At 36.8% G+C, this 16,441-nt stretch overlaps 1 protein-coding gene across 8 annotated transcripts in view; it reads right to left on the reverse strand.

The window, feature by feature from the left end:
• ULK4 (unc-51 like kinase 4) overlaps positions 1-16,441 on the reverse strand; it is a 538,746-nt gene that overhangs the window by 403,287 nt on the left and 119,018 nt on the right. For all 8 annotated transcript variants that reach the window (XM_082348367.1, XM_082348366.1, XM_082348364.1 and 5 more), the window contains one exon: positions 2,501-2,628. In XM_082348367.1, coding sequence (XP_082204493.1) covers positions 2,501-2,628 — 128 coding nt within the window. The remainder of the gene's footprint in view (positions 1-2,500; positions 2,629-16,441) is intronic.

The following is a 16,441-nucleotide window of genomic DNA, read 5'->3' on the forward strand; positions in this document are numbered from 1 at the left end:
GAGACTGAGCAGGGAAGAAACAAAAGCTGAGTCACACTGGGTAAGAGACACTCCAGCTGCTACACAGAGACCAGATGGTGAGTCCAAGAAATGATGGAAGAACATCTGTTGAGAAACTATTTTTTGCCCTGGAGAAAAATGATAGTCAACACAAGGAGAGATGAGAGGCAGCAAAGCCAGCGATGAGGCCTTTACCGACAGACAAGAGCAACTTCTGCTTGCAGCCCTGATGGACTAACAGGACCAGGGCACACCCTCCCACCTAAAACAAGTAACAAATAGACAAAAACATGTGAGATGGCAGAATCAGGACACTGGATGTCAAACAACAAAGGACAGGGATCCCTGAGAGACGGGAACTGAAGGAGGCTTGTCAGGAGCTTCCACATGACCTTCACCTAGAAGCGATTCACCTGCAATGCAATGACACGCTACAGGCAGGTATCAAGGAAGAATCTAACAGAAAACTACAAATGCCTTCCAAGTGATGAATGTGCTCAATTAAAGTCATGTGCCCTTGGACTGATATTGATATGTGGCAGAACCTGTGTGAAAGGACATTTTCAAAGATAAGATACATAAAACTGCATGAGGGATCAGCACCAAGAAGAACATCTGCAATCAGATTTGATCATGAGACTCTCACTTTGACCCCTAATTACGTAAAATGTTCTCTCTCCCCCCACAAAAGGATTCTACTCTTCTTATTAGACCTATATTTCAAAAACTTATACTCAATTATTAGTAGTATGTATTTTTCCTTTTTTAATTTTATTGAAGTATAGTTAATTTACAATGTTGTTAATTTCTGCTGTACAGCAAAGTGACTCAGTTATACATATTCTTTTTCATATTCTTTTTCATTATGGTTTATCACAGGATATTGTATATAGTTCTCTGTCCTATACAGTAGGACCTAGTTGTTTATCCATTCTATATATAATAGTTTGCATCTGCTAATCCATCCCAGGGATGGATTGGGAGTAGTATATTTTTTATTATGTCAATAAAAAAATTTGTGGAAATTTGTTTTCTCTCTTGTAATAGAAGTACATACATAATATCCACAATTTTGTTTCTTTTTTTTTTTTAACATCTTTACTGGAGTATAATTGCTTTACAATGGTGTGTTAGTTTCTGCTTTATAACAAAGTGAATCAGCTATACATATACATATATCCCCATATCTCCTCCCTCTTGCGTCTCCCTCCCACCCTCCTTATCCCACCCCTCTAGGTGGTCACAAAGCACCAAGCTGGTCTCCCTGTGTTATGCGGCTGCTTCCCACTAGCTATCTATTTGACATTTGGTAGTGTATATATGTCCACGCCACTCTCTCACTTTGTCCCAGCTTCCCCTTCCCCCTCCCTGTGTCCTCAAGTCCATTCTCTACGTCTGCGTCTTTATTCCTGTCCTGCTCCTAGGTTCTTCAGAACCTTTATTTTTTTTTTTAGATTCCATATATATGTGTTAGCAGTTTTGCTTCTTGACCCGTAAATCCTAAAACATTTACTCTCTGTTTGCAGGAGTAAGTTTTCTAGTTCCTAACCTAGATCCATCTCAGCAATTCTAAGGATCTCCCCAGTATACTACAATAAGTAAAGATCCAGATCGAGAAATAGGCGATAAACCATATGTTCAAGAGCATGGACCAGTTTCAAAAACGTTAATCGAGAAGCATCAAAGGATGAAGGGAACCTGAGGTGCATCAGGACAGCTTCTCCCTTCAGAGGAAGGAGGTGAGACCCAGAGACAGTGAGAGATCTGCCAGTCCTTGTACTACTGATCCTCGCCCTGCCTCCTCCTCTGCTTTTCTAGGCTGCTCCTCTGGGCTTCCAGCTACTCATTCCAGAAGCTCACACAAATGACAACTATGACCAAACCACCAGTCAAGAACGCCTTGCAAAAATGTAAAGCAGGGCTTCCCTGATGGCGCAGTGGTTGAGAATCTGCCTGCCAATGCAGGGGACACCGGTTCGAGCCCTGGTCTGGGAAGATTCCACATGCCGCGGAGCAACTGGGCCTGTGAGCCACAACTACTGAGCCTGCGCGTCTGGAGCCTGTGCTCCGCAACAAGAGAGGCCGCAACAGTGAGAGGCCCACGCACCGCGATGAAGAGTGGCTCCCGCTCGCCGCAACTAGAGAAAGCCCTCGCACAGAAACGAAGACCCAACACAGCCAAAAATAAATAATAAAATAAATAATAAATAAATAAATTTTAAACATTTCCCTTTAAAAAAAAAAAAAAAAATGTAAACCAGAACCAACTTTAACACCCTGCCTTGGATTGTACTCAGATCTAGGAAACTCCAAGCACTTCCCAACACCCTGCTTCAGTGTTTCCAAGCTGAGGTGACAAGTGAAACATTTAAACCCTTGGGAAAATCTAGGAAAAAAATTTTGAATGCCAGGTACATAGGGGCCAAGAAATACTACTAATGAAACTAATAAACAGGGGCCAAATTGAAGCCATTGGTGAGACTGTCAGAGAAAACCTTACCGTGCTTGGCAGCCGAGCAGCAGCATCTCGTGGTTGTGAATCAAAATGTACAGAAGAACCAGGAAGGATTTTGCTCTGATGGATGTCGAGGGGCTGTCCAGTAGACGGATAACTGTAGAGACAAAATCCTGTGGGAGACATTAGAATATTTTTTTGAGAAAACATGAAATAAATAGAGCAGTCAACTCTGAGGGTCAATAGACTGTAATAAGCAAACAGATGGCAGAAAATAAAATAATATCAGCTATTGCTTTTGCATTTTTAATTTGTGCTGCTCCCTACACCAAGTTATTAATATGTATGATCTCATTTAAACCTGAAAAGAAGCTATGAAGAGTTGATAATATTATCCCTATTTTAAAGAGGAAAAGGAATCTTGAAAATTTAAGCACTTTGCCCCAATTCACAAAATTGAATTCAAATCCAGGCCAGGCAGATGACAAAGCCTGCTTCTTAACCCCTCCACCACACGACTAGAAGCGTAGCAATAAATAACTAGAACTGAAAGTCACAACTGCACGGAGGCATGAACTTCTGAGCAAACCTGCCCACACAGAGATCAGGTCTCTGGTCTACACAGCTGAGGTCCTACAGACATAAAATAAAAACAATAGCCAGTATGGAACACAAAAGAAAAACCTATATTTCTATAACATTCTTTAATTAAAGGTTTAATACAACACAGAGGAATAAGTGTTGGCAAGTATTAGTGTCATTTTCTCTTCTAACAGACAGATTTGTACATCACTTCAGGTGCCTACTGATATGCAAAAAACTGGAATACACACACACAGCGTTAATGAATGTAAGTAGGCAGAAATATGGAATCGTATTGTTAGCAAGATGGCTACAGAGAGCAGGAACGTAAGTTCCCTAAAGTCTTTGACAGAGGTAAGCACCTAGCAGTGACAATGTGTGTCCAACGTAGATGTAAACAGCTCAATTTTTTGCCGAAGTTCTTTTATATTGAGTGTTATATTGTCAGGCAGGAAGAGTTTACACAGCCAGGTATATGCTTCTATTTAAGGATGGAGATATATCTATACATCTATATAACTATTTATCTATACCTCTGCATCAGGCTCACCTAGATCCTGAACCAAATAAACTAATTCATCAATTGGAGGAAAAAACAGAATGAACACCAAGGTGCCTTTGAGTAATAGATCTGTTTCCACCTTTCCAGTCGACAGTAGAAAGCCCATTTCCCCACAGTCAACTCCCAGTTCTAATTTATACACTGTGGTCCAAGGACCAACACCACAAATCTGTTTCCCACACTAACATTGCTCCCACACATCCACGTGCCTAATTCCAAAACCATTCAAATACCCACTAGCCATGGACTTAAAAACTGTTCCAGATTATAGAAGACTAGAGAGTCATGATAACTGACTGCAATTCGAGATCTGGAAGTTTTGTTTCACGTCAAAGAACATTACTGGGACAACTGCAAAATCTGAAAATGGTCCAGATTAGCAATTTATGTTAAATAAATGTTAGCTTCTTGATTTTTAAATCGATGGCTTATTTTTTAGGGAATATTCAGTGAAGTAATTAGAGGTAAAGGAGCATCAGGTCTGTGACCTCATCTCAAATGGGTAGGAACACACACACATACACACACACACACACACACTCTCACTCACTCACTCACATGGTAAAAGATAGAAACTATAAAGCAAATAAGGTAAAACATTAACATCTGGTGAATGTGGGTGCAGGATATAGTGCAATTCTTTGTATTGCACATCCAACACTAAACTCGGCACCTACCCTAAGCGTGATAATCCTACTATGAGGGTCATCAATTCAGTAGCCAAACTTAGAAATCTGAGCACCCTCCTTGACTCTTCTTTCCTCTCTCAGGTGTCCAACTGATACCCAATTTCTATGAGAACAACACTCACACTGTCATTGTCCTATTTCAATGCATCCTTATATCTTTCTTGAATTACTGTAGCAGGCTTTGTCTAACTTTGCTTTCTTCCATCTATTCTACAAGTTGCAGCCACACTGATCTTCCATAAGAGCAAATACATTATTCGCCTATAAAATATCCTCAGCAGTTGCTAAAACCCTTGAGAGAAGCTAAAATCCCTTATCACAGCATACAAGGCCCTTCATGATCTAACTTTTTATTACCTTTCCAAAATCACTTATCGCACTACCACTCCTCTCATATACTCCCAACAGTCACCATGAGGAAATAAACCAAGGAAGAGGAGAACACAGGAAAGAGGCAAAGGGAATCCCAGGATGATTCCAGGGTGATAGCTACAATAACCAGGTACAGGGGCTGCCTATTCATAACAGAGTTGGTCAGAAGGCTCCAGGAGAGATCTCTTTAAGGAGAAAAAATTGACAGAATACCTGATGCATCTGAATGCAATCTGAAAACAAAAAGTGATGTAATAAAAGTTTGCTAAATGTTGATCTAACCAAAATTAATACACTGAGTCGTGTGTGGTGGTTCTGTCCTACTTGAAAATAAGCCCTAGACAAATCTAAGATTTAAAAAATAAACACCAAATGATTAAAAGATCTAGAAGATGCCATGGAAGATACAGATACATATTTATACATATTTAAAATCTCAGATTTGAGAAAATGTTCATAAATAATGTATTAGAAAGGAAGAAAAAAAGCATGAGAAATGTGAATACCCAAAAATGTTAAATTCTATATGGAAATAAAACACTATAAATGAACAAAAAAGAATTGCATAAACCAGGTAAGATAATTGTAGCACATTTTATGGATAAATTGCTAAATTTCTTGATATATAAATATCACTAACAACAACACAAAAAGAACTAAGGCAAATAAAAAAAAACTAGGAGCCCTAGAAACAACTGAAACCTCTGATCTCTTCTACATGGAACATTATCCCAGAATAATTTAAGACATTTCAAAATGTACAGAACACAGGACACAAGTTTCATATAAAGCTATTCTAAGAAGGCAACAAAAAGTGAGAATTAAAGTACTTCAGCCAATGAAGAGTCTCCAACTCCACCCAAGCAAAACAAAAAAATGAAGCAGAGGTAATCTGTAATATAACAGCTCAATCAGAAGGAAGTATCATTAAACAAGCATTTATAGACATAAAAAAGGTCCAAAACAGTTAGTTATACAAGAAAAGAAAGTATAGACACTATGCCTTAGGAACACAGATGCAAAAAATCCTCCACAAAATATAAGTTGAATCCAGCAATATATTAAAAGTATAATACATTACACTCAAGTGGGATTTATCCCAGGAATTCAAGACTGGTTCGATGTGTGAAAATCAATCAGTGTAATTCACCATATTAATAGATTAAAAAAGGAAAACCACACAATCACATCAGTTGATAACAAAAAAGCATCTGACAAAATTCAATATCCACTCATGATAAAATCTCTCACCAAACGAGGAATAGAAGGGAACTTCTCCCATCTCAAAAACATCTAGAAAAAAACCTACAACTAACTACTAAATGTTCAAAGATGTGATGCTTCCTCCCACCCTGAAATTGGGAATTAAGCAAGGCTATCCCATCATTCATAATTCAATATTTTTCTGAAAGTCATAGGCAGTGTACAATAAGGACAGAAAAGTAAAAGGTATTCAGATTGGAATGGAAGAAATAGTCTCAGATATCAAGACAATATTGAAAAGCCCAAATAATCTACAAAAAAAAAAAAAACTTCTGAACTAATAAGTGAGTTTTAGCAAGATCTGATATATTTGTATACACTGGAATTTGTACATTCCAGTCGTAATGAACAACTGGAAAACAAATTTTTTTAAAAATAGCTACAACAACAAAAACAAAAGAAATATAGGTATAAACCTAAAAAAATATGCCAAGAATCTGTACACGGTAAACTACAAAACAGTAAGAAAAACATTTTTAAGACATAAATAAAAGACATTTTCTGTTCATGTATTAAAAGACTCAAGATAGTTAATATATATATCAATTCTCCCCAAACTGACTCATAGATTTAATGCAATTCCAATCAAAATCCCAGCAGGATTTTTAGTAGATACAGACAAGTGAATTGTAAAATTTATATGTAAAGGCAAAGCAACTAGCATAAGCACACGATTTTGGGGGATAAAAGATGGGAGAATCACACAATGGTTTTAAGACATCTTAAAAACTACAGTAATCAAAACACTGTGGTATTAACAAAATGACAGACACACAGACTAAGGGAAACAGTAGAGAGTTCAGAAATATTATAGTCAATTGGTTTATGACAAAAGTACAAAGGCAATTTTGGAAAAAAGTTTTTGCTATAAACAACTGGATAGCCACATGTAAAAAACTAAACTTCAACTCATACCTTGCACCATATACAAAAACTAACCCAAAATGGATCATAGAACTGAATGTAAAATGTAAAACCACAAAATCTTAAAAAGAAACAGAGGAGAAAATCTTCATGACCTTAGGTTAGGAAGAATTCTTAGATATAAACCAAAATCGCAATCCATAAAAGAAATAATTGATGAACCCAACTTCATCAAACTTAGAATGTTTCCTCTGGAGAGGTGACTGTAAGAAAAGATAAGCCATATACTAGGAGAAAGTATTTGTTACCAGAATATATAAAGAACTCTCAAAACTCAACATTAAGAAAAGTATTTTTCAAGGACAAAATATTTAAACAGACGTTTCACCAAAGAATGTACACAGATGTCAAATAAACACATGAAAGGATGTTCAATATCATAATCATTACAGTAACACAAATTAAGACACCACAACACATTTATTAGAATGACTAAAATTAAAAATGACAAGTATGTGGAGGAACTAGAATTCTACATACATTGCTTGTGGGAACGCGAAATGACACAATCATTCTGGAAAATAGTTTGGCAGTTTCATAAAAATGCTAAACACAGGGACTTCCCTGGTGGCACAGTGGTTAAGAATCCACCTGACAATGCAGGGGACATGGGTTCGAGCCCAGGTCCGGGAAGATCCCACATGCTGCAGAGCAACTAAGCCCGTGCACCACAACTACTGAGCCCTAGAGCGCGCGAGCCACAACTACTGAGCCCACGTGCCACAACTACTGAAGCCCGCGTGCCTAGAGCCCATGCTCTGTGACGAGAAGCCACTGCAATGAGAAGCCCACGCACTGCAATGAAGAGTAGCCCCGCTCACCGCAACTAGAGAAAGCTGCGTGCAGCAACGAAGACCCAACGCAGCCAAAAAAAAAAAGTTAAACACATATCTATCATATATGCCCCAGACACTGCATATCATTTCACTTAATGAAAACTTATGTTCACAGAAAAATCTACATGTAAAAGTTGATAGCAACATTACTCATAAGAGTCAAAAATTGGAAACAATCCTTAAGTCCCTGAACAGGTACATGGATAAATAAACTGTGGTATATCCACATAAAGGAATAGTACTCAGCAATCAAAAGGAATGAACTAATGGTACACACAACAACACGCAGGAATCTCAACTGCATGATGTTAAGTAAAAGAAACCAGTCTCAAAGATTACATACTATAGGATCCCACTTATATAACATTCTGGAAAAGGTAAAACCATACGGGCATCACTGAATGCCAGGGACTGGGATGGGACATGGTTTACCTAAAAAAGGGAGCAGCACAAGGTCATTCTTTGGGATGTTGGAATTGTTCTGTATCTTTCTTGTGGTGGTGACAAGAGTCTATGCATGTGTTAATCCTCATACAACTACACTCCAAAAAAATATGAATTGCATTCTGTATAAATTTTATATATAAATCAATACATATACACACACAATCAGGCAAATTCAAGCAAAAACGAAAGGAGAAAGTTTGTTCCTGATATACAAAGAATTACATAATGATTTTTCCTGACATATAGGATAGAATTTAGGCCAAAAAGAAGTAAACAACAAACAACACTTTTTAATGCCAAAGGCCACCATTCACAACACATACACAACAGTATTGAATACACTAATGAAGGTTATGCCTTACATAGTATAGTGAACACCTTTAAAAAGTGAAGACTACAGGACGTGGAAGAAGGAATAGAAGACTTAACCACACTACTCTCAGTCCAAGACTGTCAAGAGAACAAAAATAAGTAAGGATATAGAAGACCTAAATGGCATAAGTAAAAGATTAGATATTATGGATATGTATTAAAATTTAGACTCAAATAATAGAAAACGTACCTTTTTCTTAAATATGAAATGTTCCTTTAAGGTAACTACATAATAGGTGATAAAGAAAACCTTAATAGAATCCATAAAGTAAAAATAACTGTAATGATCACAGTGCTGTAAAAGTAGAAAGTAATAAAAAAAAAAATCAATAATCCAAAAGGCCCTTCTACCTGGAAAATTTTAAAACACTCTATTAAACAATTCTTGAGTAAAGGAAAAATGCAAACCAAAATTGCAGAATTTTAAAAAATAATAGTAAAAACACTATATATAAGAATCTATAGGATACAATTAAAGCAGTCATCAGAAGAAAACGTGACCTGCAAATACATTTGTAAATTAAAATGAAAGAAGTGTGTGAACTAAATTCCCAACACAAAAGGCTGAAAAAAGAACAAGGTAAAGCAAAATGAAGCAAAGGGAGAAAATAAATATGCAAGCAGAAACTAACAAGGTAAAAGGAAAAAAAGGGAAATGATAAATCAAAATGCTGCCTTTGAAAAATATCAACAAAATAGATAAAGCACTCACTAAATTAATCAAGAAAAAGGGGAGACAGCAAAGATACACAAAAAGAAAAATTACCATTGCCTAACCTCAATTTAATGGTGTGAAAGTCAGCTATGTTATGTATAGAAGTAGTTCATGTTTTATTGCTGTATAATATTCCATGGTGTGAACACAGAAAATGTATATACCCATTTTACTCTTGGACATTTGGGTTGTTTGGAGTTTGGAACCACAAAGAGTAAAGCTGTTATGGACATTCTTATATGTGTCTTTCTGTAAACACATAAATATGTGTTCTGATTAAGAATGACAAAAATACAGAACAATTTAAGAAAGAACTTAAAAGAGAAATGTATGCTTTACACAAAGAAAACTATAGATTGTTATGGAGCGATAAGAAAACGCTGGAAAAAATGAAGCAGCAGCTTAATATAGTGGTAAAGAACTTGTAATCTGGAGCCAAGAAACCTGAGTGCGAGTGCCACAGTGCTTGACAGAATAGCATGTCGGAGATGATTACACACACACATTTCATAGGCTTGATATAATGACTGAAGAAACACCTTTTTGTCCAACTAGATACTAGAAAATATCATAAAGCATAAAGCCACAAGAATTCCATTTTTGAAATTTGTATGGAAATACAAATAAAACAAAAGAAAGAGCAAAACATTCACAAGTATATTTAAGACTTCAACAAATAAAAAAGATAAAGGACAGACTTCATCTAATGATATCCTTACTTTACTACCTTTACTAGAAAGACTCTCAACAGGTTGTGAAAATTTTAAATAACGGGGGAAAACAAACTTATGATACTATGTATCTGTCAAAATAGATACGCAACCTTGGAAAGAGTATTTGAAATATTTGAAACTTTTTACAAAGAATCGATATCTTTAGGTATAAATAACTTTTACCAATATAACTTTTATGAACACTCTAGTGTAAAAAATTACAGAAATAAGCAAACGACTAATCAAAGGATTCTAAACTGCCTACAAGCAAATAAATCATGTACCCTCACTGGTAGGCAAAGAAATGCAAATTTAGGAAGAATAAGAATCTGTTTTAAAATGAAGCAGACTAGCAAAGATGAGCTGGCATGCTCATGGGTAAATGGATAAATCTCAAATATAGTTCATATGAGAGTAAGTGTTCAACATTTCCTCTAGCTGGTAGCAAAGTGAGTTGTTACTTCTCCAAAGCCTTAAAAATGTTATTTTCTTCTGACACAGTTGTTCTATCTCAAGAATTTTAGCCTAACCAAGTGATGAACAAAAGAGCTCTGAGAAGAAGAATGCTCATGGTAGTACTGTTTATAAGACAAACAAAAATAGAAACCACCTTAACATCCCAAAATGGGGAATTTGTTAAATCATAATTGTAGCAAAGATTGCATCTACCCATATCCCGTTTTACCTTCTTTCATTACAAACACTAACGATGCATGTGGGGAGGGCAGGTGGAGTAGGAAAGGGAAGTCACAGAAGTGACACTACATGATTTCCAAAGCCAGCTTTGAAAGGCCATGCGGCTTCTGCCTGGTTCTCTTAGGACACTCTCTCTTGGAACCCAGCCACTATGCTGTGAGGAAGCCCAAGCAGCCTTTAGGGGCCCATGTGGAAAGGAACTGAGGCTCCCAGCCCACAGCCCAGTAGGGTTCCCAGGGAACAGGGAGCACCAACTTTCCAGTCATCTGAGTGAGCCTTCTGGAAAGTTTATTCTCCAGCTCCCACTCAATCTTTCCCAATCTTGCCCAAATTACAGATTGGTGAGCAAAATAAATTACTGCTCTTGTTTAAGCCACTACATTTTGAAGTAGTTACACAGCAAGAGATAAGTGAAATATAGCTTAAGCATATAACGAAAGAGGAAAATTTTCCAGGTGCAACAAAAGTTTCGTACAGCAACGGGCATAATTTTAAAAACACAGATATGTCACTAAGAAGTGATGATAAGGTCTACTGTATTTCTTATTGATGGAGTGTTACGCAGCCATTACTAACAATCTGGCAAAACTAAAATAATGCCTATTATTTTGAGTGAAACAAACTAGACAAACTGCAGCAAACACCTGAAGATAAAAGAAACTGCATACAAGATTTGTTTCTAACATAGTAATTCCAAGTCCCTTAGAAGATACAATATATTACAGACTCTAAATTTGGATCTAAACCTACAAGCATCTTGTGCCCTAAATAAATTCTCATTTAGTCATTTCAGAAAAACTAAATGAACAGTACTGACTGACTCCCTAAAACTAACTGCCCAGGGCACCATATTTAATCTTAAGCAACATGCACCAGACCTCCAGAACAGTATTAATCTTACAACACTGAGGAAGGAAGATTACAGGCTGCAGGCAAAGACTAGTGCCAAGGATGAATAATCAAAGCTACTTTAGAGAACCAAAAATGACCTCGGGTCACTTCAGTTTGCAATCCACTATGTATTCAGCTTTGATTTAAATTCATCTTGCCATTTGGCTCAACATAACTAAATTTTACACGTGGAGAAGAAAAAAAAAAAGCAGAAGCTGTTTAGGTCTACAGCCCAAATCACAGAACAACGAGTTCATGTCCAACATTCAAATGGTTCTTGGCAGTGATTTCAGAATGGACATACATACGTAATGTAAAGATGGTGTGATGAAACGTTCACAATGTGAGGAACTGGTCGAAATATATGAAGCTTCCATCATAAAGAAAATGATATCTTGATCAAAAGTAAGCAAAAGGATAAAAACCCCTCCAGTACATATCATAAGGGCAAAATTATGAGATAAATAAAAAATAATGACGATGTAGAGAATGTCCAAGTTATTTATTTATTTCTCAAGAGGTAAAACTGATCTGTTTCAATCAACTGTCACAGGTGAAAATCAATGAGCACAGCCTGGCCATCAAATGATAATAGCCTCAAAAAAAAAAAAAAAAAAAAAAAAAAGAGAAATCATGTGGATAATACACTGACACGATTTTCCCATTTAATGTTGATGGAAGTGAAAAATGTACTGATTAAATCTAAAATTGTTTTTGGTTTACACTTTCCTTAAAGAAGTTTAGCCAAGTAGCTTAGTAAAATGTTTGTGTTTTTTTTCACACACACACACTGTATTTTATTTTTACAAGAGATAAATAGACTGACACCAAGCATTGTACATGGATGACCACAACAAAAGCAACAATGATTGCAATTACCAAACCTGAAACACACTCATACTATGTCATAATATTGACATTCAGTCCAGTAATCCTCCACTGTAACAGCTCCTTTACTTTGCAGTGAAAATTGATTTGTATATTCTTTGCCTCTGAGTCCTTGTGGGATTTTTTTTTTTTAATTCAAACAGAAAGTCACAAAAATTATACTCATCCTCATCAGTTCACTCAGTCCCATGTAATTAATTTTTTTTTCATCTTGATCTTTTGTTAGCACTTTTATGAGTTCATCAGTTTTTCATTAGAGTTCTGAAAATGCTTATTCATTCAGTTCAGCAGTATAGTCAGTTACCAGAAACCTGTACTTGTCAGAGTCTTTTCCATGAATTTCTTGAAGATGAAACCCTTTTATAGGAACATATTTGCAAAAGCATCAGAGTACAGTAAAATGTTTCTTATAGAACACATGTATTAACGTAGACAAAAAAATGTCAATACAAAGTCATGTTATTAATATGCATAAACTAATTACCATACTTTAAATTAGCAACCATTGAGTCAGGATGACTAGTGATTTTGTGAGGAAAAAAAACCTGAGCTGACTTAGCTTTCAAATTTTTCAAAGTTTTATATGCATGAAATTTCATAGTGATCTTCCATAGTACTTCCAAACAACATAAGCAATCTGCACCTTCTGGCTTACTATTAATCACTGTTGTGCTACTTGGTCAAAACATGAAACCTGAAGCAACAGCTTCAGTCAAACTAGACTGCTAAAATAAAAATGGACAGCAGCTCCTGTCAAAATTAGCAAGTAAGACAAAAATCAGAAAGGCAGTATCCGTAGTCAGTAACACCCAGAAGGAAATCATCTTACCAACGAGCATGAACAAACCCACCTGTGAAACACGGTATGACTTTAAAAAGTAATGTTTAAATTGTTAAGTGACCCCAAAGCATATGAAGTGCAATGTATGCATCACTGATTATGCAGTTACAAAGTACATTCAAGGTCACATACCTCAAAAAAAAAAAAAATAACTGAGGCAGATGTTTGAATCCATGTAACTTGTAAACAAGTTGATGTGAGTATACTACACTCAATTAATTGAAATATAGCAGAGTAGTGTTCCCGGGGTTTTATATATTTTCAATTGTCTAACATCAAGAATTGGGCACTGGGTTGTTTTGTTTGTTTTTAATTTTAATTTTAATTTTATTTTTATTTATGTATTTATTTTTGGTTGCATTGGGTCTTCGTTGCTGCACGGCTTTCTCTAGTTGCAGCGATCGGGGGCTACTCTTCGTTGCGGTGCGTGGGCTTCTCATTGTAGTGGCTTCTCTTGTTGCAGAGCTCGGGCTCTAGGTGTACAGGCTTCAGTAGTTGCGGCTCGCGGGCTCAGTAGTTGTGGCTCGCGGGCTCTAGAGCACAGGCTCAGTAGTTGTGGCGCACGGGCTTAGTTGCTCCGCAGCATGTGGGATCTTCCCAGACCAGGGGTCGAACCCGTGTCCCCTGCATTGGCAGGTGGATTCTTAATCACTGCGCCACCAGGGAAGTCCCACATTACTTGGTCTTCTTAACTTATTCAAACATTTCTTGGTTGTCTAAAGCTCATTCTCTGACAGATTCCTCAGGAAGAGCTCATGGGAACTGATCTCTTCCATGTTCATACATCTACCTGTGGTCTCTGTAACAGAACACCCAAGATGCTGAATATAAAATCCTTGATGAGAGACTCTGGGAGGAGCAGCTAAGATAGTGCTTAATTTTACTTAAAATTTTATCCTAAAGGAATAACTACAGATGTCCATGTGAAAGGATTTAGCCATAAGAATGTTCTCCCTGGCAAAAAAAAAAGGAAATTTTAAAATGTGCAGTAGTGAACTGCTGGAATGCATTGGGATACCTTCACATGATGGAACGTCATAACACTTTAAAAACAATATTGAAGAGTTATACTGAGTTAGACACACATTCCCAACATCACTGAATAGGAAAAATATGAACAAATAGTATACAACTGATCCAATTACTGTAAAAAGATTCTAATAGCATGTATATGTGGCAGCAGGGAGAAGGAAATTCGTGAATGTCTGTGTATGTGTACACATATATGCACAATAAATATGAATTTGAAAGATATATATCAAAATTTTTGAAGAGATTATTCTGGGATGGTTAAGCAGTTTATTTTAGTCTTCTGTATTCTATATCTCAAATATTCTGGATTTTCAATACTAAACTAAAATTCATAAAAGTTATAAACATAATCTGATAAAAATAAATTAAAATGGCATTAGCTACTTTAAGTTTCTAGATATTATAATTAAGGGAAATTGCAATGACCTCATCCAATACCTGTCTTCCTAGTAAAACAGCAGCAAACACCTTTATGCACTCCCAAACTCCTCCAGCCCCAGATCTTCAAGATCGAATATTTGTAGGACACATTAAGAGCTTGGAAGAATCAGAAAAATAAAACTACAAAGTAAACCAGGAATTTTTTTTTTAAATCACTTTACAGGGCAAAGATTAGTAAATAAACTCACACCTAACTTACAAGGTTTTCTCTTATGCCTGGTCAGGCCTTCCAGAAGCTTCTTGCTGAGAGTCATTCAAGTATCTGAATGGTGAAAAGGTTATCAATTCCCTACATCTAGTGACGATGCAAGAATTACTTACAAAGCACCATCTACCACGGGTTCAGAAAGTATCCTATTAAGAGTTTCATTTGTTTTTTCTTTCTTGAAAACAGGGTGGAAAAACAGTTTGTCACTTTTTGTTTTGCCCAATTTTCCTATTTACTTGAATATGCGGAACACATGATTTGTAACTCAAGAGAGTTCCCTTGTCACCATGGCTGTGAACACTTTTCACACCATCACAAGTAAATGGTACTCTCATCATCTACCTTTCTAGAGAACAATTTAGCATTGTTTATGCACAGCCTTCTAAGTGTGCATAACACCTGTGGTAATCTGCAAGCAGCAGACACAAAGTTGTATGTAAACAGGATGCTCACTGCATCAGAGTGAGTGCAAACCAAACAGTCAGAGGCAAACAGGTCAACAGTGGGAGAAGGGTTAAATTACCATAGTGGCACAAAATGAAAAATTATATAGTAATTTTTTAAATGTTCTTACGGTATATTTAATGACATATTCATGAAAATGATAAATCGACACATTTTTATCATAATTTTATAAATGTATGCATAAAATTCATAGACATATGGACCAAAGACTAAGAAGAGATAAACCCACATGGCAACGGTAATTAGCTCTAGGTAGTGAGATTACAGTCGATTTTGTTTTCTTCTTTAGGTTCTTCTAAATTTTCTGCAGTAAATAGTAATTTCTCTTATTTAAAAGGAATGGCATGGACCTCTTTTGGGGACTGAATTTCAACAACAAAAAAATATCACCATATGGAGGCATCAATCCCCCAAAAAGAACAGGTGCAGTTCTTTCTCCCTGTCCAGCAGGAAGCAGTAAGCCTGGTATTTGTTCCTGGGTTCCTTCCTCTTCCACTCATTCCAGACCATTAACAAGCAAGCACTTGAAAAAAACACAATTAGCAATACTAAGATTGGTAAACCTGCCCCTAAAACACACACCTATATACAAATATTTGTACTTTTCTTTAAGTAAAGATAAAACAATGGCCATTGTGTCGAAACCCCTAAGGAAGGCCAGTATCACAGCCGTACATGAGCCGGGTCTTCTTCCACCGCCCAGCCTCTTTCTATGTCCCCTCCTCACTGCTCACTGCGTTCAGCACTGCTGGCCTTCCTTCTCCTCCTGGGTCTCCCCATGACCCCCCACACCTCAGGGAAGCTGAACTACAAAGTTCTTCCTGCAGAGGTTCACACAGCACACTCCCTCTCACTGAGGGCTCAGCTGGAACAACACCTCCTCAGAGAGGCCCTCCCTGACTTCCCTCCCAGCAAATGGTGTTTGGCTCCACTCCCTGCACACTTCCCCTTGCAAGACACTCTATCAACATCATCCTGTGTAATGCTCTTCGGGGCACTAACACTATCCGAAATTATTCTGTTTCCTTGTTTATTGCCTGGCCTGAGCA

The sequence above is a fragment of the Balaenoptera borealis genome (assembly GCF_965194805.1).
Source record: "Balaenoptera borealis genome assembly, chromosome: 12".
In the NCBI taxonomy this organism is placed as follows: domain Eukaryota; kingdom Metazoa; phylum Chordata; class Mammalia; order Artiodactyla; family Balaenopteridae; genus Balaenoptera; species Balaenoptera borealis.